The sequence below is a fragment of the Lagopus leucura genome, unplaced genomic scaffold (genome assembly GCF_019238085.1).
Source record: "Lagopus leucura isolate 7727_CA_CO unplaced genomic scaffold, USGS_WTPT01 Super-Scaffold_73, whole genome shotgun sequence".
Taxonomy (NCBI): Eukaryota; Metazoa; Chordata; class Aves; order Galliformes; family Phasianidae; genus Lagopus; species Lagopus leucura.
The window spans coordinates 100,212,477-100,236,455 of record NW_024962252.1 but is presented as its reverse complement, the minus strand read 5'-3'; the positions used below and the strand labels follow the sequence as shown (position 1 = coordinate 100,236,455).

At 43.4% G+C, this 23,979-nt stretch overlaps 1 protein-coding gene across 3 annotated transcripts in view; it reads right to left on the bottom strand.

The window, feature by feature from the left end:
* SPTBN1 (spectrin beta, non-erythrocytic 1) overlaps positions 1-23,979 on the bottom strand; it is a 121,791-nt gene that overhangs the window by 15,806 nt on the left and 82,006 nt on the right. For all 3 annotated transcript variants that reach the window (XM_042862233.1, XM_042862234.1, XM_042862235.1), the window contains 16 exons: positions 23,819-23,977; positions 23,002-23,304; positions 22,093-22,246; positions 20,743-21,613; positions 20,476-20,613; positions 19,070-19,826; positions 18,568-18,770; positions 13,185-13,275; positions 8,997-9,143; positions 7,138-7,401; positions 6,257-6,481; positions 5,970-6,059; positions 5,434-5,712; positions 4,155-4,285; positions 2,571-2,775; positions 2,053-2,427 (listed from right to left, as the gene is read on the bottom strand). In XM_042862233.1, coding sequence (XP_042718167.1) covers positions 2,053-2,427; positions 2,571-2,775; positions 4,155-4,285; positions 5,434-5,712; positions 5,970-6,059; positions 6,257-6,481; positions 7,138-7,401; positions 8,997-9,143; positions 13,185-13,275; positions 18,568-18,770; positions 19,070-19,826; positions 20,476-20,613; positions 20,743-21,613; positions 22,093-22,246; positions 23,002-23,304; positions 23,819-23,977 — 4,392 coding nt within the window. The remainder of the gene's footprint in view (positions 1-2,052; positions 2,428-2,570; positions 2,776-4,154; positions 4,286-5,433; positions 5,713-5,969; positions 6,060-6,256; positions 6,482-7,137; positions 7,402-8,996; positions 9,144-13,184; positions 13,276-18,567; positions 18,771-19,069; positions 19,827-20,475; positions 20,614-20,742; positions 21,614-22,092; positions 22,247-23,001; positions 23,305-23,818; positions 23,978-23,979) is intronic.

Sequence of the window (23,979 nt, the reverse complement as noted above, 5' to 3'; positions counted from 1 at the left end):
AGATAAAGGTGTCAGGTACTTTTGAGTCACGTCTGTGGGAGCGTTTCAGCTGCTAACTCATAATTTGAATTGCCTTCTGAAGTCCTTGCCAATATATTTGGTCTGTCAATACAGAAAGGTTTATTTTCTCATTAAGTCAGTGTACCCCTACAAGAACGTTTACTGGAGAAGACCGTTGGGTCAACGAGCTCCCAGAATAACAAACATTTGCCACTGCCTAAACTTTGTGTAGAACTGGGTGCCAATATAAAGTGACTGTTAAATTCTAGGGCAAAAGGGAACAAATTCCTCATCAAGTTTTCTTCCTCCCACACAAGTGACAGAACACCACTCAGGAACTCCCAGATCAAAACAGAACTCCAGCTGACGTCAGAGAAGCTTTTTCAAAAGTGTAGATAATGACTTCAAACAGCAGCAAGTTTGGAAATGCAAAGACCCTTCTGCTGTGAGAAAACTCTTTTCCTTTCAAACACTCTGGGGACATCAGTCGCTATTTCTTGACCATTTCACACGTTTTCCCAACTCCATTGGCTCTTTTCTAATCAATTTTTTATTTTAAAAAAGTTTGAATGCAAAATTACTAGCTGGAGGCACACGTATGATGCCACCACCACAGTGACTCACCACAGCTCTGCACTGCCATTAGATATTCCCTCATTTAGGTCTTGATTCTAATTACCTTTTGAGACTAAGATTGGTATTTTGTGAACGTCTCTCATTTTATGTATAAAATCTACAGCTCCTGAAAGTGAAACACTTGAAAAATCCAATGGTTGCTACACCTCCTTTATACTAGTGTAAACAACTATGCATATTGCAACATAATAGAGAACTGGCAGGCAGCTCAGCCATAAAAGCTCTCTTTTCCTTCCTACTGGGATAAATGCAGTCAGTCTTAATTCCCCCATTTCTTGAACATGTGGTTCCTTTCCAAAATTCTCATCCTGGCAGCTGAGCACTGTCTTTTTTGGTGTAGAATCCTGAATGTGCTGGATGAACAGCTGCCTTCTTCTATTTATCATACCTGGGCTTCAGAAGATAAAGAATTAGATCAAGGTTGGCTGCTTTTCAAAATCTCAGCTTGGACTATGCACTTGACACTTCTGCAGAATGCTATTAAGAAGCATCAGAAAAAAGAATATCCATGTCCAAAAGCATAAACTCATAACCAAGTCTCTCTTCTCTGTAGGGATCCAGACTTCCTCTGCCACTCAGAAAAGAAAATGGAAAAGTGCCCAGCAGAGGGTGGCTTTTTTTTCTGTCGGTGGTGCTGTTTCTTGTTGTTGTGCTTTGCTTTCTGTTTTGAAAGTTCACCCATCTCTTTGTATTTGCTTCTGCCCCCCACATGTCCTTCCTTCTTTCTTCCATATACAGCCAGCTGTGGCTCGTGTTCACCAAGGTGAACATGGCACAAGCAGTAAGTGAACCTAAGGTGGCCTCCAGCACAACTTACATGAGTAATATCCAACATCAACATTCAGAACAGAGAAACCTGAAAACTGTATTCCATGCTACCCCTGTATATTAAAAATTCTTGAGAGAGTTAACATCCCTTCAATGACTTTCAGAAATTGCCTCAAGAGACAACATCCTAAGTCAGATGAAGATTTTTCTTTGAGAGTAACTATTTATCAGAAAAAGGCCTTCTGAGGAGCTCAGGTGTGTTATCCTCACACCTCTACATCCACACTTTATTCCTATGCACACAGCAGGCTGAGACTGGCAGGTGACATCGCAGCACTCTTCTAAATTCTCAGCTTTTATGACTGCTTCTCCTTCAAACGAGGGCAGGAGGAGGAATAATGTTCAAGAGGCAACTATCTGTCCAGAAATCCATGGATTTCTGTTTTAGGGAAACTAATTAACCTAGCATAATAAAGAGAAGTTGGAAAACAGATAAGAAAATGATGCATAAGAAGTAATTCCCCTAGGAATGCACTTGGAAAGCATCTGCCAGCACTCAGCCTGCCAGCCTCTGGGGCCAAATGCAGTAGAAGCACTCTGCAGCTCAAGTTTCCATATCCACAGACAGACTTATTACTTGGTACACACCTGTGTGCCGAGCGCTTGGATGTCGTGCTCAAACGTTGTGTGCATTCTCTGTAGTGTTTCCACTGTGTTTTGGTCTCTACCAAGCTCTTCTGGCAGCTTCTTGTGTTTGTCTTGAATGCGTCCTAAGATTTCCTTGGCATCGTGGTAAAATTTGTGCAGTTCATAAGAGGCTGCCAGAATTTGTGTTCTCGTGTCAATGAGCTCCAGGAGATCAGCCCAGGCCTCATTGAGACCATCCTTCCATTCTGCAATTGTGGCAGCATCTGAGTGTCCAGAGTTGATGAGCTCGTCAGCCATGTGGTTCACGGTGTCGACGCGCTCCTGCCCGATGTTTCCAGTGTCTCGGGCAAACTCTCGGAATCGCTCCTGCAGCATCTGAAACACACAGAAACACATTCCTGCAAGGTCACAATCACAGAGCGATCGGAGCAAACCATTCAAACCCGTTATATCGACCGTCTGCTCGTTTGCTGCGTGCAAAAGGAGGGTAAACCTGCAGCCACATCCAAAGAACTCACCGTTACGTGCTCGTAATCCTGTCCCAGCTCGTGGGATCCTGCCACCACCTCCCTTTCAGCGATCCACTGCTCCAGGTCATCCACCTCTCTGTTCAGCTGGAACAACCTGTGTCTCTCATCCAGCTTGCCCCTTCTCTCTTCTGCGAGATCCTTCAGGCCTGCATACAGCTTATCCACTTTGGACTGGCGCATGCTGATACGCTCACTGAAAAAAAAACAAAGAACACTGAATCCTCACTGTCTCTTACCAATAACAAGTAAAATAAAAAAATAAAATGAGCAAAAAAATCATTCTTGGGAGTTTAACACCCAGAAAGTGTGCCTGCTGTACGCAGAAATTTGGCTCAGACACCCTGGATGGATCCTCTGCTGGAACAGCTGATAGCACTAGCTGGAACTCTTTCTGCCCCATGTACATGTAAGTCTGTTGGCCTAAGAGAGTAAAGCTAGGAACCAAGATGTCCATTTGTTTCACCACAGATTACCCTGGAGTTTTTTCCCATAACAATAAGCAGGATTTGAGCTGCTGAGTCAAGGAACATTTCATTTTCATTTTAACTCTGCTCCAAAGTTCAGAAGCACTGATGGTTTTCTTACTCCCTAAAGCTCAGCATTTCCAAAAGCAATTAATGTCTCTACATCCCTTATCTTTTCACCTATTTTCGTGAGTCATATAGCTCTGCCTTCCCACCTCCATATAAAGATGATTCGGTTATTACAGTACTCAACCAGCCCAGACAGGAAATCTACTCTCATTGGAAATTCTGATGACCACAAGAGAGTGCTTTTGAGCTAAATAACAACCTTTACCAGGGGTGGAGAGTGTTTTTGCTAAGGTTGTTCTATCTTCCTGTCTGCACAGCTAGGGCAGTTAAACATGTCAGCCTCATCATCAAATCAGCCTCATCATCAAATCATCCTGATAGTCAAAGACAAAGGAGGATTCTGTTTGCTTAGCTGCAGCTCTTAGAACAAAACAGCTCTTGCTCTTCTTGAATTCTCCCACAGGGAAAACCATTTATGAATGCTGAGACAAATTAACCAAAGCCCAGATGTTACAATGCCCATGTTTAAAACAGAGACTCAAGTCTGATTCTTCAGAAATCTTCAAGAGAAGAAGTACAGCTTGGGGAGCACTCCCCTAAGACAGAAGGACAAATAGCTGTCACCCTATGATCTGGATATAAATCTGGCTGAAAGAGTGAAGACGGATCCTCGTCTCTCAGGATTGCTGTACTTCCGTTCAGTTCAGCAGAGCTGGCAGACCTGACACCATTAGCCTGTATAAAAGGCACAACAGGCATTTATTGAATGTGTGCAGTTCTACCCAGAAGTCAACAGCTGGACACACTGTTCAGGACAGAAAAGTGCATTCAGCATGCTGATTCTCCTAAAATCCAGTGTCTGGACAAACCAGGTTGGTCCAACATGCATCCTGAACTGAGTGAAACTCAACTCAGCTTTTCCTGTACAGTCTCCAGAGTTACTGTCTCTTTATTATGGTCTTTGTGCATCAGAATTAGCCAGCAAAGTGACTGAACTACTAAACAAACTCACGATACAATTAAAAACAGCATTTAATACCTTTCAGGATGATTATCTGCCACCAAAGTTCTGCTGGTCTTTGAAAGCTGGTGCACAGTCTCAGCATAGTCTTCCACAGCCTGTTCCAAAATCTGGTGTTTCTTCAACATGGACACTGCACTCTGTTCATCCTGAAATGGTGACAGAGAATGAAGGTCTGTTCTCCCCACTCACTGAAAGACTCCGCATAGCAAGCTCGTCTTGTTGTACGAGCAAAGGGCAGCAGCCACAAGGATTTATAAAGCACTGCTCCAAACCTCTGATGGTTGTAAATTCACAACTGAGTTCTCAGTAAATGGTGGACACAGAAAGCAAAATAATGAGAAAAAAAGAGTGAATTGCAACAGCTCCTCTGGGATGCAGAACAAAACCACATCAGCTGCAAATTGAGCACATTCAATTTCTTCTTCTGTGAAGTTCTTTGTGCGTTTACACAGCATCAGTGATAGTGGAGAGCTCAGAAAAGTGGAACAGTTTTAGGTACCTCGCTGACCAGGCTTTCCAACTACAGCCTGGATTAAGACAAGAAATCCTAACGAGCTCATGCCAAAGGGTTCTTCACCAAAGCATTTGGGAGCATTCTTATAAAAACTTGTCACGTGTGGAAAAGAAAAAATAAAAAACAACTCTCAAAGTGAATTAATATTGTCAATAAGCCTTTTCAGGAAAATATTCTTTGTTATCAACCACTGACATTAATAATCCTTTCCATTTGCCTTGCCTAAACATAAAAAGGGACACAAATCTTTGTTAACAGAAGGAAATGTGTTATACAAATACTAAGCTGGGTTTTATTTTATCAAATAAATGAACACAGCACATTCACGTACCTGCCACACTATTGGAAAATAGGAGTTCAGCTAGTCTGGTGTGGTCTGATGCTGTTTTGATTTCACTATGCTGGGAGAAAGGACAGGCCAGCAGCTGACTGACCACCCAGCCAGCTTCACAGACAGCTGCAGCGTGCTGTTCCCAGTGACTCAGAACTGATAGAAATCTTGATCTAACTGGACTGTACTGGTAAATCTCACTTTCCAGTAAAGGAAAGCTCCCAGTTGCCATGCACAGTCTGAGCCTGCTTCGCGGGCTCTGCAGCAAGGCCTATCATCCACACTATCTGAGATGTCAGAAGCGACAGAAGAGATGATCGCTGGAGCTTTCAGAAGGGAAATGGGTTTGTTTTTGTTACCGTTACATTAGTGACATATTAAATTATGTCACCTGCCCGCCTGCAGCCAGGCAATTAAAATCAAACTAGTGTCACAGCGGAGCCGCTCACCTTGGCTTTCTCTTCTGACATCATGTACAGCTCCTGCTCACTCATCCAGGCCTCAGCCTCAGCAGCATCGAAGTAGTACTGCTGTGCCCGGTGAGACTCCTCCAGGCGCTTGTGGCGTTTCTCTGTCTCCTCAATTAGGAGGTTCCACAGCTGCTTCAAGTCTGCAAGTCTCTGCTGAATTGCTTCGGCATTCGGGCTGCTGTCTGTGATGATGTTTTGACTCCTCTCAAAAATATCATCAATGCGAGGCTGATGCCCTTGGATTTCTTTCTGAAGTGTCTATAAAGGAGAAACGCAGACAAACAAAAAAAGAAATGCTGGTCAGAAGTCTCACCTCTAGAGGGGCAGCAAAACACACACCCTCAGGTCCTGGGGTTAAACTGGGTCTCTGGCCATCAAGAGTATCCTGGAATATGCCACTCCCCACCACAGTCACACCACCACTGAAGCATCCACAATTTTGCCCCAGGCCTTTCTTTGCTCATCTAGCCAGTGCTAAGGAGAAGTAACAGGCAGGGAGTCCTGACAGCACCTACCTGATTTTTCTTTATCAGTAGCTGCACAGTCTGGAGGTTGTGTCCGTGATCGGTAGATGTTGCTATGGGCATCCTCTCTCCAACCCACAACTGAAAGCAAGAGAAAAAGAGCACATCTGTTTTAATGCAACCCCAGGTACAGCCAGAACAACAGAGCGTTAACAAGGTGCAAAAAGCAGCATTACTATAGCATGCTACTGAGACATGATTGAAAGGTTTATCCTAAGCTCTGTGAGAGATGTGAGTGTCTCCTCATGTCTGAGGAACGAGACTTCTTTTGTACTTACAATTTCATCCTCCACGTCCCGGTTGAACTGGTGGATTTCTTTGGAGGCCAGCAGGTTTGCTTTTCTTTCATTCAAAGGCTCCAACAACTCCAAAAATTTCTTTTCAACAGTAAGGCGTTTGCCATCTACTTCATCTGTACTCTTCCCTTCTTGACTTAGAGCCCGTGCCTGGCTTTGTAGCTCTTCTATCTCCTTCTTACGAACATCCATTTGATTCTCTAGCATCTAAAACAGAAACATGGCAAAAAGGCTTCAAAAACAGGGTAAAAGCAATTTATAAAACTAGGGTACATCAGTAGCTTCATAAGAAGGAAGAACAGATGCTGGTAATCTGGGTTTATCATATTAATAATCATTGTAGTATTCCTGTTGGAAAGTACGAGGTTTACACACAGATTCACTCTTTCACAACTGCAGCCACCTGCCAGTATTCCTGTTTGTGCAAATCTGACCAACAGGGCACAGGTAAATCACTTCTATCAGTCGTTCACAAGTTACACTGAACAATGTCAGAGCATTGCTAATTGCAGATGAGAGCTTCGCTGTCCCCTGATGTGCTCACTGTCTTTACTGCAAGAAACCAGGGACCAACCAGCACTGGACACATCTGGGTAGCATGCAGGCACTGGTGACTGGAGGACTACCACCAGTGGTAACAGGTAATAGGGTATGGAGGGAAGGAAGTACAAGGGAGAGATTGCATCACGGAATGTATGGCTGATTTGTTTCTGAATGTTTTTGCTTCTTCTTAAAGATAAATGCAGCAAGAAGAAGAAGGAAAAGACAATAAGATTTTTTCTAAACTGAAAGGATCTCCCCTCCCACTCCTCTGAGTGCAGGTAGATGCTCAATGCCTGCTCTGTAACCTGTGCTCTCTTTACCTGCTGTTTCTTCAACAGGATGTTGACACTGGTGAGGTCTTTTCCGTAGTCGTCCGACTGAATTTGGCTCTCCAAACCATTCAGCCACTTATCCAAATCAGCACAGCTCTGGGTAAAAAGCTCTGCCTTGTTTGCATCGAAGAGGCGCTGAGCCTTGGTCTGAGTAGTGGATTCGAGCTCTTCCCACATTTGATGAAGACCCGTTAGCTTTTCCTTCACTACAGCTTCAGTCTCTGGTTTCTCTGCAATGAGCTGCATTCCCTCCTGCAAAGCAAAGAGCAAGCAAAATGGTTTCTCTTCAGGAGCACTCACAGACGGCTAGTGAAATTATTCCAATTAGCAAGCATTCATGATTTTTCATCTGCTGGCAACATCAACCACTCACTTTCTATCTCCAATTATCCAATGACTCTTTCCAGAACAACATCTCCCACATCCTTCTGTTGCAAGGAACAGAGTTTTCTGGCAACAGGAAGGTCAAGCAACACCTCTTTTCTTGTCCCCTCTACTCATGTTCCCCTGTGGGACTTCCAGGAAAGCTGCTTGGACTGGAGTGGGGCAGGCTGCCCGCAAACCTGTGTGACAGAATGGGAGCTGCAGCTGAACGAGCTGCCCACCTGCCTTCCCTGGGGCACCTCACCAAGGGAGCGCTGCAGATCCAGTGTAATGCTGGAGGGGGAACTTATGGCATGAAATGGAGCTCTGTGACTTAAGGGGGATGTGTCAGTGGGTCACAGCAATTCCCAGGTGCTTAAGCTAGGGCCAGAGAAGAACATTCTCCCTTGGAAAGCAGGACATAGTGGCAGAACACTTGGACTTAACATATATTTTTATCAATAAGGAGATTCTATTAGCTTTGGAAATCCTTTATTTCTCATTACACTTCTACCTCTGCAGCTAGGTGGTGCTAACAACGGATGAATTTCTCTGATGTGAACACTACTGACAGCACAGAACACTTACTGGCAGTGACCCTGAAAACATTAACACAGTGATTGTCAGCTGTGACTCAATACAGAACTTTGGTACTTCGCTGCTATCTGATTTTTCAGAGGTAAAGAATGAGGATGTGCTAGCATTACTAAAAAAGTACATCCAGTACTAAGAGCAGCCTTTTAATTACACCATTAAGGCGTATTGCTATTTGCAGATCAGAGAAAAGCCTCTAATGGGATACAGAGTGCCAAAGCGGGAAAGGAAACAAGCAATTAAGCTAACTTACACTGAACAGAAACCTCACTGTCAGGACTAAAGACAGTTTAATTTTCTTTCTTAGTTTCCCGAAGTTGCACATGAGAAATTGGTGGGAAAAAAGTACAGCTCATGACAGAATATAAAAGCCTTCATAGTAAGATGGTGACACGGAGCTGTGAATCTGTTAATTAATTACAAAACTGGCCGTACTTTTACTTCTTACATTAAGTTGGCATGTGAAAAGGCTGCCTGAAATTCCTGAAAGAATGACAGCCAACGTGGCAGAATGTGGGTCTACATTCATCTATGTTCAGTTATTTCCCACCCTGTATTTGTCCTTTATTAGCTGAAATCACAACGTTTGCCCTCTTCACTTTTGGGGTATGAAAAATAGGTTCTACCTTACTCCTAACAGTAAGAATGATTAGGCAAAATCAAACTGTCAACTTAGCTTTTATGTGTTCTATGAATGTGTCTTGGGTAAAAATATTTACGATGGATGAGGAATAAAATGGGTTAGCTGGAGACAAAATGAGACAGGCAGTTATCCTACAGTAACAAGACCTCCTTTTGACTCATCTGAACACACGACACAAGGACCAGTCCTGCAGAAGAACAGATCTCCTCTGACACACAGGGGCACACTTTGGGCATTCTGTAGTCACCTTTTCAATCTTCTCCAGCCATTCTTTGTTGGATGCAAGTTCTGCCATAAATGCCTGATGCTTCAGCCATTTGCTGTGCAGGTTCCTTGCCTCATCGTAAGACATATCCTGGGCTGTAAGCATCTTCTCATTGATCCAGAGTGAGAGCTGAAAAAGAAAACACACAGGTGTTCATAATAATATTTGTAGCAGGAAATAATGCGAAGTATCACAATGCGTGGGATTCACAGACTGTTTTTACTCAGGATTCAGTCAAGGATCTGCCTCCTTAACAACTAACATCCATCTCTGGCATACAAACAACCCCAAGACCAGACAGAAAGGAACCAGTTCCATCACGAGCAAAATCAAACACGCAGGTCTCCGCCAGCTCAACAGGAAAAGAAGCAGGGACACATCCTACTTTGTGACCACAGTGTACTTTCGTGCTGTTCTTCCCTTGCAACATTATTCACTGTGCTTGCTACTGGAGATGAGGACCCGAATGGCACCACCACGCCCCTGTGGAGCCTCACTGGCTTCCCCAGGACACAGCAGAAGAACACACAAATGGAGTGGCATGCCAAAGTCACTCTCCAGAGAAACACAGAGCCTGTGGTAAATCTTTCATGGAAACACTGAATGAGAAGAAACACGGTAGTTCTACTGGCATTAAAAGCCTTAAGAATGAAGATGGTCTCAGACCATTAATTCACACCACATTTTAGCTTTCCCTACCATCTTTTCTTTACATAGGTTAAATAAACGCTTGGATTTGTTTATTTGCCTGGCCTCCAGCAAGGTTCTTGGTACTAAAGACATTCCTTCTGCCATTACATAAAACCCAAAGCTGACTGCGTTCTGATTTTCCTCAAATACAAAGACAACGAGAACAATTCTCAGATCAACACTGGGGAAAAATCAATGGTTTATAAATAGCTCATTGGCCAAGGGCAAATGGAATGAGAAAGTGATCATAGCAGCCAACATCCAATTTCCTCTTACAATGAGCCTTTCTGCTCAATCTGCTCCTAAGGTGTGGATGAGAAAAAACACTCATCGGAATGTTTATACAACTTGCAAAAAGATTTAATTTCTGCATATATAAAGTTACCTGCCAAAGAGCAAACTGTCAAAACAAATCTAAGCTTTTTTCCTAGAATGGCACATCTGTGATGCACGCCGCCTTGCCGAGGAAGCAGCCTGACAAAAAGAGTAACAGAGCACAGGCAGGATTTGCCAGTTCCCTGCTAAGTGCTCAGGACACAGGACAACAAATTCATTCAGATGCACAAGACTTTTAAAAATCGTCCCTTACAGGTACTGTTGAGTTCTGCAAAAAGGGAAAAATCAAAGCAATTAAAAAAAAAAAACAACAAAAAAATAAAAACCTAAACCATCAAAGAAATTCATTTGATTTTGCTTCCAAGTCTAAACAGAAAAATACTCATGTTAATGAAGATCTCCGTAGGCTTCAAAGATTACAGGTAGCAGGCTGCCAGGCTACTTAACAGTCACAAGCTACATCAAGGACTGCTGTGCAGCCTGAAACAAGGGGCTTCACTCCTGCCTTTCTAGCCAGAAGACAGCTGCTCTAGTCTGAAAACTGCACTGCTCATCTTTCATTGTTTGCATTCACTCAGCCACTGCATTCAGCCTTCTGAGGATTTAAAAGTGCTTCCTAGAGCAAGGCAGGAAGGTCTGTTCAGCAGATGGGGTCAGCTGAGACATGGACGGATGGAGGCATGCAGTCAGCTGGTGGCTGCCAGGATAAAACCCTCAGCTCTGACTGGCACAGCGCTATTCTACTCCTTCTGGTAACACAGAAGCGCGAACAAAGCACTTCAGGGGAGACTACTAAAATCTGGACTTTGAACACTCTATGGTCCCTGGAAGTCGGTATCTTCAGAACAGGATTGGATTTAAAAAAATTACACAATCATTTGCTAAAACAGTGCCTGATGTTTGCGGTGCTCATTTACCCAGGAAAACATGAGGCAGCTGCTAATGGCAGCAGAGCTAGCTGTTAGGCAGACACTGTGCTGCGCCATGAAGCCGGCATGGCAGGCAGGCAGACAGAAATGCGCAGTCCAGCCTAACGCTGTCACTGTGGCACCCCAGGGAAACAAGCCCAGGCAGTGCTCAGCTTCACGTGCTTACAGCTGTAATCTCCTCCAAGGTGAGCTGTGGAATGGCAGGAAGACCAAGAAAACGAAACAGAAGAATTTATCAAATCCCCCCCGTCCTCTGCATTTCTTCTTGTCACTGTGTTTTATTGGCTCAGACAATTTATTTAACACATTCATATTTATGAATGTGAGAAAAAAAGCAGCACCCCGGGATTTGCTGTCCCAATGTATCTCCTAACAACACGAAAATCTGCTGCACTTTTCTTTGCCTGCGACCCAGAGGTAAGCTTTATCACGGCTGAGCTGTTGTTCTGAGCATTCCCTGCCACCTCCCCAAGTGCCACAACCCTGCTTCCAGCCAGGGGCAGGAGACAGAGGGCAGGAGGCTGCTCTTCAGCACGGAGGGCTGTTGATGAAGGCAGCTGCCCAAGGGAAGGAGCACACTGCAGAAGGCATTCAGCCTCTCCCTGCATCGAGAGCCCTCCGAATGCAGCAGGCAGAAAAGATGAGGGATCACTGCACAGTGAAACAGAACTGATTCAAATCTGCCTGCTGAGCACTCAGCTTCCTGGTCAGAGGTAATGGAAGAGCAAAGGGAAGGTACTCCTCTGGCTCCCGTCCCTCCCTGGGCTCTGTAGGGCACAGAGCTGGCAGCTGTGCTGGAAGTGGCACAGTCCCTCGGGCCCAATGCAGGAATCAGTAGGCATTCTGTAATCCCACCAATACACATCCTGCATCTCATCGTGGCTGTTCTCTCAGAAAACAAGCATTCAGTTGTCACCTTGGCTAATAAACTCCTAAAAAGGATTGGAGAAATTTACAATGTTCTGATATTGTACATTCTATCTTTGAAAAGCTCAGTTGAGACATCCAGATTTCAGTAGCTGGAGAAAAACAATCACAAGAAAAGGCATTCAGGTGGCCAGACACTGGAGCTTTTATGTGTTCCTTTTTCTTTCGGTGACTATGGGGGAAAAAAAAAGCCCTAGGGAAAACCACATTGACACAGAAGCTAGAACTGCTCCAAGAACCAGGGGGATTTTTGTATTAGAAATGTTACAGAGGAAGGAAGAAGCTGTTGCTAATAACAGCAGAATTTTTGCTAATCTGTCATGTTTGTACTACCAAGGAAGGAACATTTAAGCCAAGTTTCTGTTCAGCTTACGCAATGCAGGAAGACAGACTGCATCCAGGCAACCAAGCAGTAAACATCATCTGCCCAGTTTGTGAGTGTCATTTTGTATGATTACTTGTACAAAATCCCAGCTGTGGGGCAATTTCAGTTAGACACACTGCAGTGACTTCCACTCTCCCTTGGCTGGCTTATGTTTTATAAGGCTAATGCAGTAGCACTTGAAATTAAAAGCATTTTCCCAACAGTCACCTTTCTTTGCAGGCTTCAGGTACAGACAGTCAGCTTTTAACAGATGTCACAGGCAAGGCCTGTGCCATCCTCAGTACCTGTCAGTATTGCAGGAAATATCCTAAAAATTGCTCACTCAATTCCTCATGCTTGGAACAAGGCTATTTGAACCTTAAAATGTTGCTTTCAGAGTGAAGAGTCCAAGTAAGCCACCTGGAAATCTGGAAAGGATTTCTGGTTTTGACTTTTTTTTTCAATGTCGTGGTTCTTAACAGTCTTAACAAAATCTTAACAAAACAAACTATCAGGTAAATCACACCTTAAAAACTACCCCCATTATATCTGCTCTCCTTTTTGATAAGCATCTATTTTTCTGACTAGCATTCCGTACAAATCACTTGAAGAAATATCCTGGATCAGGCCTGATATACATACAAAGCCCTAGAAAAATTCTTAGCATGACAGCTCAGTGCTAATCCCACCACGTTCTGGGTGGTTAACTTATACCACAGCTGGAGAAAAACCAGTTCATACAACCAATGGGTTAATGTGGAGGGTTCTAGGTGTCTGGTTTTGTTTTGTGAATTGTTTACTCCATACTAAATACCACTGGATGACTCGATTGCCAAATACTGACTATTCCAAACATATGAGGGGTAGGGATGCTTTTCCGCAGGATGTAGCTAATGGTGATACCACTGAAAGGAGATTATTTACCTCTTGACAATCCTGAAGAAACTTCTGAAGATCCCTGTTATCCTTCAGTCTCATCAGAAGTTCACTGGCTGCTTCACGGTTCTTCCTATGCCTAGCCAAAAAAAATAAGAGCAATCTTGAAATAGGCATTCCATGCAAAATCGGGCTGCTCATTTCTGTAGCCTCTCTGGGATACATACGTTGCATAAGCATATGGCATGTCTTTAATTACCTTCCTAATGAAGGGCACGTTTGAAGTTCAGACGTGAACGCGTTATTTAGTGTGGTTACTTAAGTTCAGCACGTATCTGTTTTTGTGACCAGTTAAACACACAGGGAAAATTTTGAAATCAGCGGGATTTCACAAGCGTTACGTACAGAATTTGGAGCATTAATTTCAAGACCATAGGAAAGTTCAGACTGTTTGCCAAAAAACATACGAAAACAATCTTCAAAACTGCAGCAATGGGGCCTCACGCTACGGAGCCTTTGCACGGCGCCTGTTTGCTGTAATGCTCTTCATAATACACCTCCTCGATGGCTCTGCACCTCCTTCTGGTAACAAAGCTGCAGTCGTTTATATAACCTTCCAAATGCTGTACTTGACAAACCTGACATGACACGGTTACGTATTTCTGCCAATGGAAGCATTATGCACCTTGGAATGTATTTCTCAGAGCATTTAGCACTCGCTGGAGAGGAAAACCAAAGGTTAGACAAAAAGCCCTACATTTAATTTGTTAACTGCGTCCCCTTGAAGGATGGATGGTGCTCATCCCAATCCCACAGGACGTGGTGGGCTCTCCAAGCAGACATGGTGCCTGATGAGCCCATTCCCCACGTAGCACTGAACGTGTTTTTGACTGATGCTTCATTTGGAATAGCTACCCCTGTTATTCAGCAGCCTTGTTATTTATACAGCAATGTAGAGGGAGGAGGCAGAGTAAAGAAGATGATTTTTGTTTATTGCTCACCGTGTAAGATTTGATCACATTCATTGTGTCTGCTCTTAAAAAGCCACTGTGCTACGTAATAGAATGAGATTAATAAGGATAGAGAGTAGGAAACCATTTTATAGGGTGGCAATTTATAAGATGATCTCAGAACATAAGAGCAATAGCTAAATAAATCCACATTAGCAGAAATCTCCAGAGGCTCACAACGTTCTTGAGGGCCATAAATTACGTTGACAAAACTGGCTTAATGTACCACTTTTCCTGATCTACAAATCTCCAGAGCAAACTCTCTGGGAAGAGTGCAGTGCCTTCAGAAACACAAGGATAACCTGAGGATAAGTTTTACGTAGAAGCAATAGGGCTGTAGACAGAGGAATAGGAGAGAACTGTTCAAAGGACTGCAAACAGCTTCGCTATTGTCTCAATACAAGCAGCATCGGTACAGCTGTAGCTGTAATCAGTGGAGTTACAGATCAGATGGCAGGGAAGACACATGTAGCTGTCAAAGCAGGAGGCTGGAGTCCAAGCCCAGGTAATCTTGACGTTTTGGCAGGTGTTATCAGAGAGTACAAAGGAAAGGACACACAGATTGTGCCTTAGGAAAAACCACTGCAAGGTAGCTGACATCAGTGGGTTTGATCCAGCTCCGTCTTGGCTCATTTACATATGCTTGGGCAAATACAGTGCATTATTCCAGTTGCTGAAATGAAGCAAGGAATTGTTTGGGTGATTCTATCCTGATGATCTCATAGATTTAAGGGTGGATTACATTCTAGACTCAAGTATTCTGGAAAGGGCACAAGTTGTGAAACCAAAAGAGTTTTCATGACACCGATTTGAATAAAGAATGAACAGACAAGTTCTTATGTTGAGAAATCCGGAGTTTAAAAAAACTGACAAAAATATCTCCCACAGAGCGCTGGAAACTTCGTGAACTTTGAAGGGAAAACATGCAGGGAAGTAATACAGATGATGAAACACTTCTGTTTTTTTTTCTTCAGTGAAATAAATCTGATCTTGGGTGCTCAGAGCTAAGCAACTAAAAGGTCGTTTCTTTGTCCAAGGTGGCCTGGGGTGAGGCTGAGTGATGAGTATTCTCTGAAGAAGAACAGAGTCCAATTGTGGCAAGGTTTCAACTGGATACTTGAAGATGTGGTTGGGGTATTTTGAGGATGGACACTGCTGGAACAGGAAGGAATTCCTATCTTTTCATCACAGAATCTTTTCATCATGGGAATAAATGGCCGTAAGAAGCCATTCAGTGTGTTCTCCTTACGCAGACTGGCTACCTCTAACATCATTAATTCCTTGTCTGTTTTCCCTAAGTCGTTCTCTAGAAGTTCCAGCAACATATTCCAGAATTCTCTTCTTGCAGTCACGCTGCTTCCCTGGCTGCTCTTGAACCTGCTGGGCACAGTGGGGCTGCAAGATGGCCCAAACTGCAGCTCCACCCAAGCACTGCAGTGTCCCTGAGGTGGAGAAGAGCTCAAATCTTCATGCATGCGGATTGTTAACAAAGGTTGCTCAACTGCTGATTGCTGATGTTTCTATTAAAGCCCTTTTCTTCTGAGAGGTGCGCAGCAAGGAAGGGCCAGGAATCCCAATCCTGCCGTACTCTGGGTTATCAATGAATGCTCTCACTGATCTGCTAGAACTCTTCTGGAAGAAAAGCCCACACCAGCACAGAACGGTTTGCTCTCCAGATTCCAGTTATTTAGAATGACTGCTTGAATCCATCTGCTTTCTCAAGTAAATAATCACTTATGTTACTTAAATTATAGCAGTGTCCAGCTTTACATTAAATAGATACCTTCCTCTGTATACAGTGATGAGGCTACCTCAGATCCAAGTGTCCAAGCTAAGCTAGACCTACAAGGAAAACAGAAGGTAGGAAACAGAGCATGGGGTGTCTTCCTCTTCTGGCAACAATATGAAGAATCCAGAACAGGGAAATGATGTATGTTCAGCATGAAGATGTGTCTGACTGAAATTACTCCAAGAGCAGAGCACCAAAGCTGCCACAGTGCTCCCAGACTGCCTCCCCAGAGGCCCCTGAGAAGGCTAACAATGCTGAAAACTGACAACATCTCTTGTGGTTAAACTGTAAACCTGTGGGTTTCAAAGCCTCTAATAAATCTTACACAAAGCATGAATGCTACTGTCTGTTAAGAATACTGAGATATATGCATGGCAGTTCTAACTTATTTAATTGCTCCAGCTAACAGCAGGCATTCTCTTTTCTGAATGGGCAAGGAGAAAAAATTATTTCACTTCTCTGTTGAGTAGAAAGTCGTACAAACACAAAACCTGGATTTGCCACTTTCCTTATGGCAGGATAACTGGATCTTGTGTGCCACAAGTGTGCTGATGGCTTGCTTCAATTCACTTTCTTTCCTTGTAGTAGTTTTATTCAAACCCATCTTCTCCTTTTCTTGCTTTCTACATGTGCCTATTCCCATTTATTTTAATTTTGATCTCCACTGAAAGACAGTGTAGAAGTTGCATCTCCTACCACACAGTTTCACTCAGCTTCTGTAGTCTCTTCTCCTTCCTGATGCCTCCCATGCCTGTTGAGGTGGTAAGCCTTTGCCCCGAAATGCTGTCTGCTCTCCCAATGAGCAGTGGCTTAGCTTGCAAGCATTACTGTAAAAAAAGCCACTATTAACAATATAAAAAATTACAAAGAGCACAGGAAGCATGGAGCCACTGCACATATTTGAGTTTGTTTGGTTTTGTCTTTTGTTATAACAAAAGACAGGAGCTTGGTAGGGAGAGCAATTTTTTGTTAAACCAGAGGCTTCCTTTGCTACCACTCCCACTACACCCAGTCCTAACGCTTTGTTCTTGAGGCTTATCATCCTTACAGGCTCAGAGAGCAATCACACGGATTTCCTGGATAGCAGTGCACCGGATGGTTTTTGCAGCACTCTGCATAAATAGCTTTGGAATTGAGGAAATGCGCTGAAAACAAAAGTGAGCTTAAAAATAAAATACAGCCTCTAAGACTCAACTGCCCTTCTGAGTGGGAGCAGCACACGTGCAGCATACAGGACAGCCCAGGTGGCTGACCAGAGTGCCACAGGGACACAGAGGAGAAGCTGTGCTGGGAAATGGGCATCAGAGCACCACAGAAACGGGCAGAAGGAGCCCCTCTACACATCTCTGCTTTAAGGAAATGGAGAACAAACAAAGGTGCTGACTGGATAAGCTCACTGTGTTCCAGTGTTGAACAAAAGGCACATGTAAGTGCTTCCTTTATCTGTGAGCATTGTCTTCCAGAAAAGGAAATTGTTATCGTCACATAAAGAGACCTGCATGTGCCTGGACTTGGGATCTAAGTGGCTGTGGATGGAAACCCAAGTAAGTGAACAAGCTCAGATCCTAGGTTGCTTTCACATCATTTCTTTTTTCTGGTCCTTGCAGATTCTGTTCAGAATCTAAAGAATCTAAAGGGAGTCAAGCTGGCCGGAGAAAGAATGAAAATGTGAGCTATCCTAGGGGTTAGGATGCCAGAGGGCTCACACAAGCTCTGGAGACAGGGACATTCACCTTTTTTTAAAGCCTTGGGCCACAGCTAAGGCAGGTACACACATGGTGTAAATGTTTACTGAAACAGGAAAGGTACAACATCTTCTGCCTGAGCTTCCTAGCTGCAGAAGGATGCAACTCTGACAGAAGGTGGTCAGTAGTATTTGACATAAAAGCTCTGCAGGAACTTACTGCTGTGTTCTGATAATCATGGCCGAAAACCACTTTGAAAGATTCCACTACTATTCAAACCAAATGAAGGCAGAACTATAAATCATAGCCATCAAAACTGAACATTCGGTTCCAAAAGAAAATGAAACTCTTAAAATGTCTACAGCAGTCACACCACAGCTGAAGAGACAAAACAAAAACCTTTTTCTAAGATGAAAGCTGCATTTGTACCAAGGCTTTCTAATCTCATTTCAGAAGGGCCAGACAACTTGGAAAACACGATTAAAGCCAAGTAGGTGGGGTTGATAAAATGCCAATTACACTTTTGAAGAGCCACGTTCCTTCCCCAGAGGAAGGACAGGGATATATTATTGTAACTGAATCAGCTAGGAGATAGCAGAGGAAATTTAAGACTTGTAAAATCAAGTATAGCTACTGCTACAGCTTCCACTAGAGTATGAAGTCTGACAGTACTCCAAGAACTGTGTGGCAACACTCCTGTAGCCAAATTCTGGGTAGTGAGCTCATTCCCTAAGTCTCTAGAAAATGGGAGAGGTAACATTTAATTAAGGTAGCCAAGCATATTTTTGGAACATTACAGTTCCTACTTCTACACGGGACAAAGAAAACAGTCTGCAACAGACATTTTCTAGCATGTCACTTTGCCTCTTGATTCCAATAAAGTACCATCTCTCAGAGAAAGGAAATGAAACACAAACAGCTACATTCTGCCATCACTCTGACCTTACCTGTCATCAATAGAGTCCACTTTCTCCTGGATTTTATCAGAGTTGATGTTCCCATCACTAACTAGCCTTCTGCCCGTCTCTACAACTGCATTGATCTTTTCTTCATTCGCATCCATGGTGGTCATGAAATCCTCCTGTTTCTTAATAGCAGCTTCTGCTCCTTCCAAGGTAGTGGGCATTTCTGTGTGTGCCAAAACATACTCCTGCGTTTAAAACACAAATCAGAGAGATAAAAGTACTGCACTCAGACTGTATTGTATACTCTGTAAATAGATTCACCACATATCAAAAGAAAGGCCTCCTAAGAACAGTTGGAAGTAAATACAAAGAGCAAATTGCAGTTAGGAAAAAAAAGATAATAATGTATCTGTTCTTAGCTCTCCTGCTGAACAATCTCGTCTGTTAGCTCCTTGCAGTACATGATGTTAACGTGTGGAAGTGAGTTTGATGAGAATTCTATGACTCTATGATAAATGAAACAAAGTGGATCTCGATCGCTTACCTGGTTGTTAAGAAATGCTTCCGCTTGCTTGGTGTCTCTGAGAAAGAGCTGGTAGGCATGAGACTGGGAAAGGAGATTTTGCCTGTTCTCCCACATTTTGTGAAGCTCATTCCATCCAGTGTCCAAAGCCTGCAGGCGCTGGCGTAAGAACATGTACTGAGCATCAGTCTGCCCTTGTGTCACCATCTCACCCATGTCCCTCATCTTCTGATAGTCTTCCTCGTAGTTGTTGATTTCGTTCTTAATGTTCTCGTGTTGAGTGAGCAGCTTCTCAGCCTCTGTCAGTGTGTTCGGCATGTCTTCGGAGGCGATTGCAGTCTGCGTTCTGGATAGCCAAGACTGGAAGTCATCCAGATCTCTCAGGAACTGCTGCAGTTTGCTTGCCTCTCCAAGAGACTCCTCCCGGTTCTTCAGGGTGGTCTTCATTTCTTCCCATACATCGTTGATTTCTGCAAGCCGTGAAAGGATAGCTTGTGCCTGGTCAGGATGCTCCGATTCCAGCTTTTCTGCCTCCTTTTGCAGGTCACTGAGCTTAGCTTCAATGGCTACCAGGTCGCGTTCCATGCCCGTCAGCTTCCGCTGCAGAGCCATCACTCCAGCCAGATCGTTACCCAGATCTTGTGTGGATTCAATCACTTTGGTTTTCTCCCTGATCCAGGACTTGGTTTCATTACATTCAAGGTGGTAATTCTGGATACTTAAGGCAGAGATCAGGGCATCCTTCTTCCTGTCTACCAGTTCTCTGAACTGGCTCCATCTGAAATTTATGAGGAGAAAAAGGCAGATAAATCGAGACGTGTGTACACTAAGGGAAAAGAGTACTGGCAACATTACTGAGTGAGCACTTACTCAAATCAGCTTGTGAAGCCATGAAATAACCTAACTTATTCACGCTACTTTCAGTTCTTTCCATATTATTAATAGTTCTATCAAAAAAGCTATTAACAAAGCTATGGCATTTATTAGAATATGCCAAGTATCAGCAACACTGAGTCCTTCCAAGTATAACTTTTCCTTTAGTGAAAAATTGCTAGCTACCTCTGATTTTCACACTAAACACACTGTCTCAGTGGACTGTGAAGCCAGAAAATGATTTAATTTAGATAAGATGTTACGTTGGTTTCTTTTTTGTTATAACTGCCACTATGCTAAGCTTCCACCTCTCAAGTTGGGGTACTGATACAGGACCTGGTTAAAGTTAATTGCAGAACTCCACCTGCTAATCAAATACTGCAAAGACACAGCTCTCTTTGCTTTGGAAACTTTATAGTTAAGGGTTTCTTTGAAGATACTTAAGGTAAGAATACCAGAATATATTAAAAAAAGACATATAAGAAATACAAGTGACCTCACTGTATTTTATTCAAGCAGTGTCACATTTTCCTGAGTGTTAGGCCTGCACTCACCTTGTGTTGAGCTTATCTTGCTGTGCTTTTATCTCCTTCTCACTTGGATGGCCACTGTGCATTAGCTGTCTTGCAATTTGGTTCACGACTGCAACACGGGAAGCCTGATTGTTCATTTCTGGCTCTAAGCTTTCAAATCTGGAAAAAACAAGTAAAAATCACAAAGGCATTAGAGAACTGAAGTCATAGGCAAGTTGACAAAGGTAGCTGGTGCAAACAAACTTTCCATCCAGTATTCCCCAAAGTTCCTGGTAAAGCCATTCTCACCTGTGCTGGATCACTTCCAGGTCCTCCAGCTTCTCCGGGATCTGCATATTATTCAGCCACTTCTCCTTCTCGTCAATCCAAAGCTCGCAAGCATCTGCCTCACTGAACATCTTATAAAGAGCAAGGGTATCCTGCAAAGCCTGTTTACGTAGCCGAGTCAGCTCAGCAACCTCTTTGTATCTTTCTTCTATCCCAGACAACCTGCCTTGCACATCTGGAGAGCCGGCATGCTCCTGGGGTAGAGCCTTTGCCTGTTCATGAAGCGAGTCAATGGTTGGCCGGTAGCTTGCAATCTCTTCAGCAACATCCTTGTGTTTCTTGACCAAGGACTGAGTGGAATATTCATCATGGCCAACATCGTTGCTGGAGACAATTTTGAGGATGTCCAACATCCACGCATCAATGTCATCAGCATCAGCCTGGAACTGGTGAAGGAGAGAGGCTTCCTCCAGACGTTTCTTCCTAATGGCAGATAACTGTTCCAAGTTAGCCCACTGCTCCCGAATGTCCTTAATTCTTTCTTTGATTTTCTCAGACCCAAAATGCTCTTCCGCAATCATGTCTTCACCTTCTTTTATCGCCTGCTGAAAGTGGCCACTGCGACCGCTCATTTCATCTTCAAATGCCTTATGTTTGCTCAAGAGACGGACGACGCTGGTTAGGTCCTTCCCGTAGTCATCAGACGAAAGGATCTGCTCCTTCTCCCTGATCCAACCCTCTTCTTCAGCCATTTCCCAGAAGAATTTCCAGAGGCGCCGGGACTCCTCCAAGCGGGCCCGGCGCTCAGCTGCGAGCTGGCACAGCTCTTGGTAACAGAACTCCATGTGAGCAACGCGATCCCTAATAACCTGCGGGTCACACGGCTTGTAACCTGTTCAGATACAGAATGTAGGTTACAACAAGGTCCCACCAATTTTCACTCTACATCTGGGACACACATGCGAGCTCTTAACTCCCAATAGCTCCATCTGCTAAGTTTACAGTAAAGAATCCACAGCTTCCTGAAGCAATGGAACTACCCAGACTTCATTTGGAACTTTAAAAGATCTAAAAGACAAAAACTTACTCAATTCCATAATTTCTTAATGTTTGTACTAGAAACACAAAATGGAATTAGTGTTACAAAGTTACAGCAGCTGCTGGTTAAAAACGTGACACTAGGCAAACTGAAATCTCGAGTGAGTTACCTGGCTGAATTAATCTTTGACACAGGGAGAAAAGGAACAAATAATGCTGGATTTTCCTATTCAGGTGCTGAACTCAACATAATGCGCCTTGCAGAACTAATAAGGCTCAAGGAGAACCCCATATATAATTACATCTAAGAAGGACACGTTGGCTGCTAGTTACCTTCTCCATCGGTGGCAAATTTCTGAGCAGATGCATTGACCCCTCTCACTCTCTCAGCCTGAATAGCAATGTCAGCTTCCACCAGAGCATGTTTCTGCAACAGGTCTTCGACTCCTAACAAGTGTTTGCCATAGTCTTGTGACAGCAGAAGCACCTGATCAAAATGTAAAAGGCAAGTAAAATGAGCTGAAGGCCATGAGCTATTTGTTTCTTAATTACTCCTTTGCGCTCTCTATTTTTACAATGATTTAAATCCAAAGTAACACCAGAAACATAAGCAGAATGGGACTGATGTGAATTTGAACCAACACTTTTCAAACAGTTAACAACCATGAAGAACTTGACCGTGCTCTTTAACACAGTTCTAAGTCTGAGATGAAGAAAAGCTGAGTTAGCTCAGCAGGACCAATGCAATGCACTCTGTGCAGGCACCATAAGCTGCCACTGAACTACAGACAGCTTACAAGTTCTGCAGGATGAAGGACAAGAAAAAAGTTAGAATTCCTGCCTTTCTAAGGTCCCAGCAAAACACACAGGAAAATATTTCATGCTTTTTAAAGCACAGTGATGAAGAGGTGACTAGATTTCCATGTACGCAGTGCTGAAGATATTTCATCTAACTCCCTTTCACTCTCACCCAAGCCTGACCAAAGCTTCCAGTCCTTATCACAGAGGCATGAATATGAAAAGTGGCTTTCTATAGGAGTAAGCCTGTTCCTTTTCCTTACTGTTTTTAATCTTCACTTTCTAAAAAACATCATCATTTATAGGTAAAAGGAATTTGTTCACTGCTTATGAATTTGCCCACTAAACCAGAAAGGCAAAGTGAGCATTAAAAATTTACCCAAGGAAAGACCTGTACACCTCTCTAGAATATTTATTCCATGTTCTCAGATAGATAACATCTACCTTCATCTCATCCATCCAGTCCATAATGTATAGCATTTCCTGGAAAATCTTTTGTAGGCCAAGATTCATTTCCAGCCGTTGCCTTCGTGCCCTGAGCAGCTCCAGGAGGTACTCCCACAGGCGTATAACATTGTCCTTTCTTGCAGTGATGCGTTTGATATCATGATAATTTTCAGTCTCAAGCTCCTTCGCAACTGCAACCACAGCCTGGACTCGCTCTTCATATGCTGCAATGTCTGTTTCAATGGCCTCATGCTTTTTCGTTGCAGCCTCCACTGCTGGAAGGTCAAAGCCAAAGTTATCCTGTAACGACAGCAGTGGCATGCTCAAACTTAAGTGATTTCTGATTGTGCAGAACACACTTGTTAGCAACTGAGGATCTCAAAATGCTCTGAAAACTCTTCTGATAAAATCAGAGACATAACCTTCGGGGAAAGAATCACAGTGGCCATCAGGATCTTCTTGGGTTTTATTTGTTGTTGTTTTAAATCCATCTCTGGTAAATAACAACAACTGGGCAAATTCCATTAAACTGACCTGAACATTCAGGTAAAAAAATCTCAAGTGTGGGTGTTTATTTCTATGAGCTTCTTCTGACTACAGACTGATAGATTCCAAGACTGGTGTGTCAAATGCATTAAAGACAGGTCAGTAACATATACTCTAAAAATACATTTGCACAGACATGCAATACATATAAATATACATAGATTCAGTAAAATGAGTGGCACAGAAGAAAAACCATCCTCTTTGCAAGAACTGTGTCCTTTAAGTACTTGGAATCATTTAAGTCACACAGACAATTTCTGAAAGGCACCTGAGAAACCAGACGTTGATTTTCACTCAGCCAAGTTTCTCTCATAGCTGCCTTGCGATCAAATCTGCGTGCAAGTTGTTCCAGTTTCTCTTGTCTGATGAGCTCATTTCGCAGTGCCAGTTCTCTTTCATGTTCAGCTTTTTCCAGTCTTTCCCAGGCCT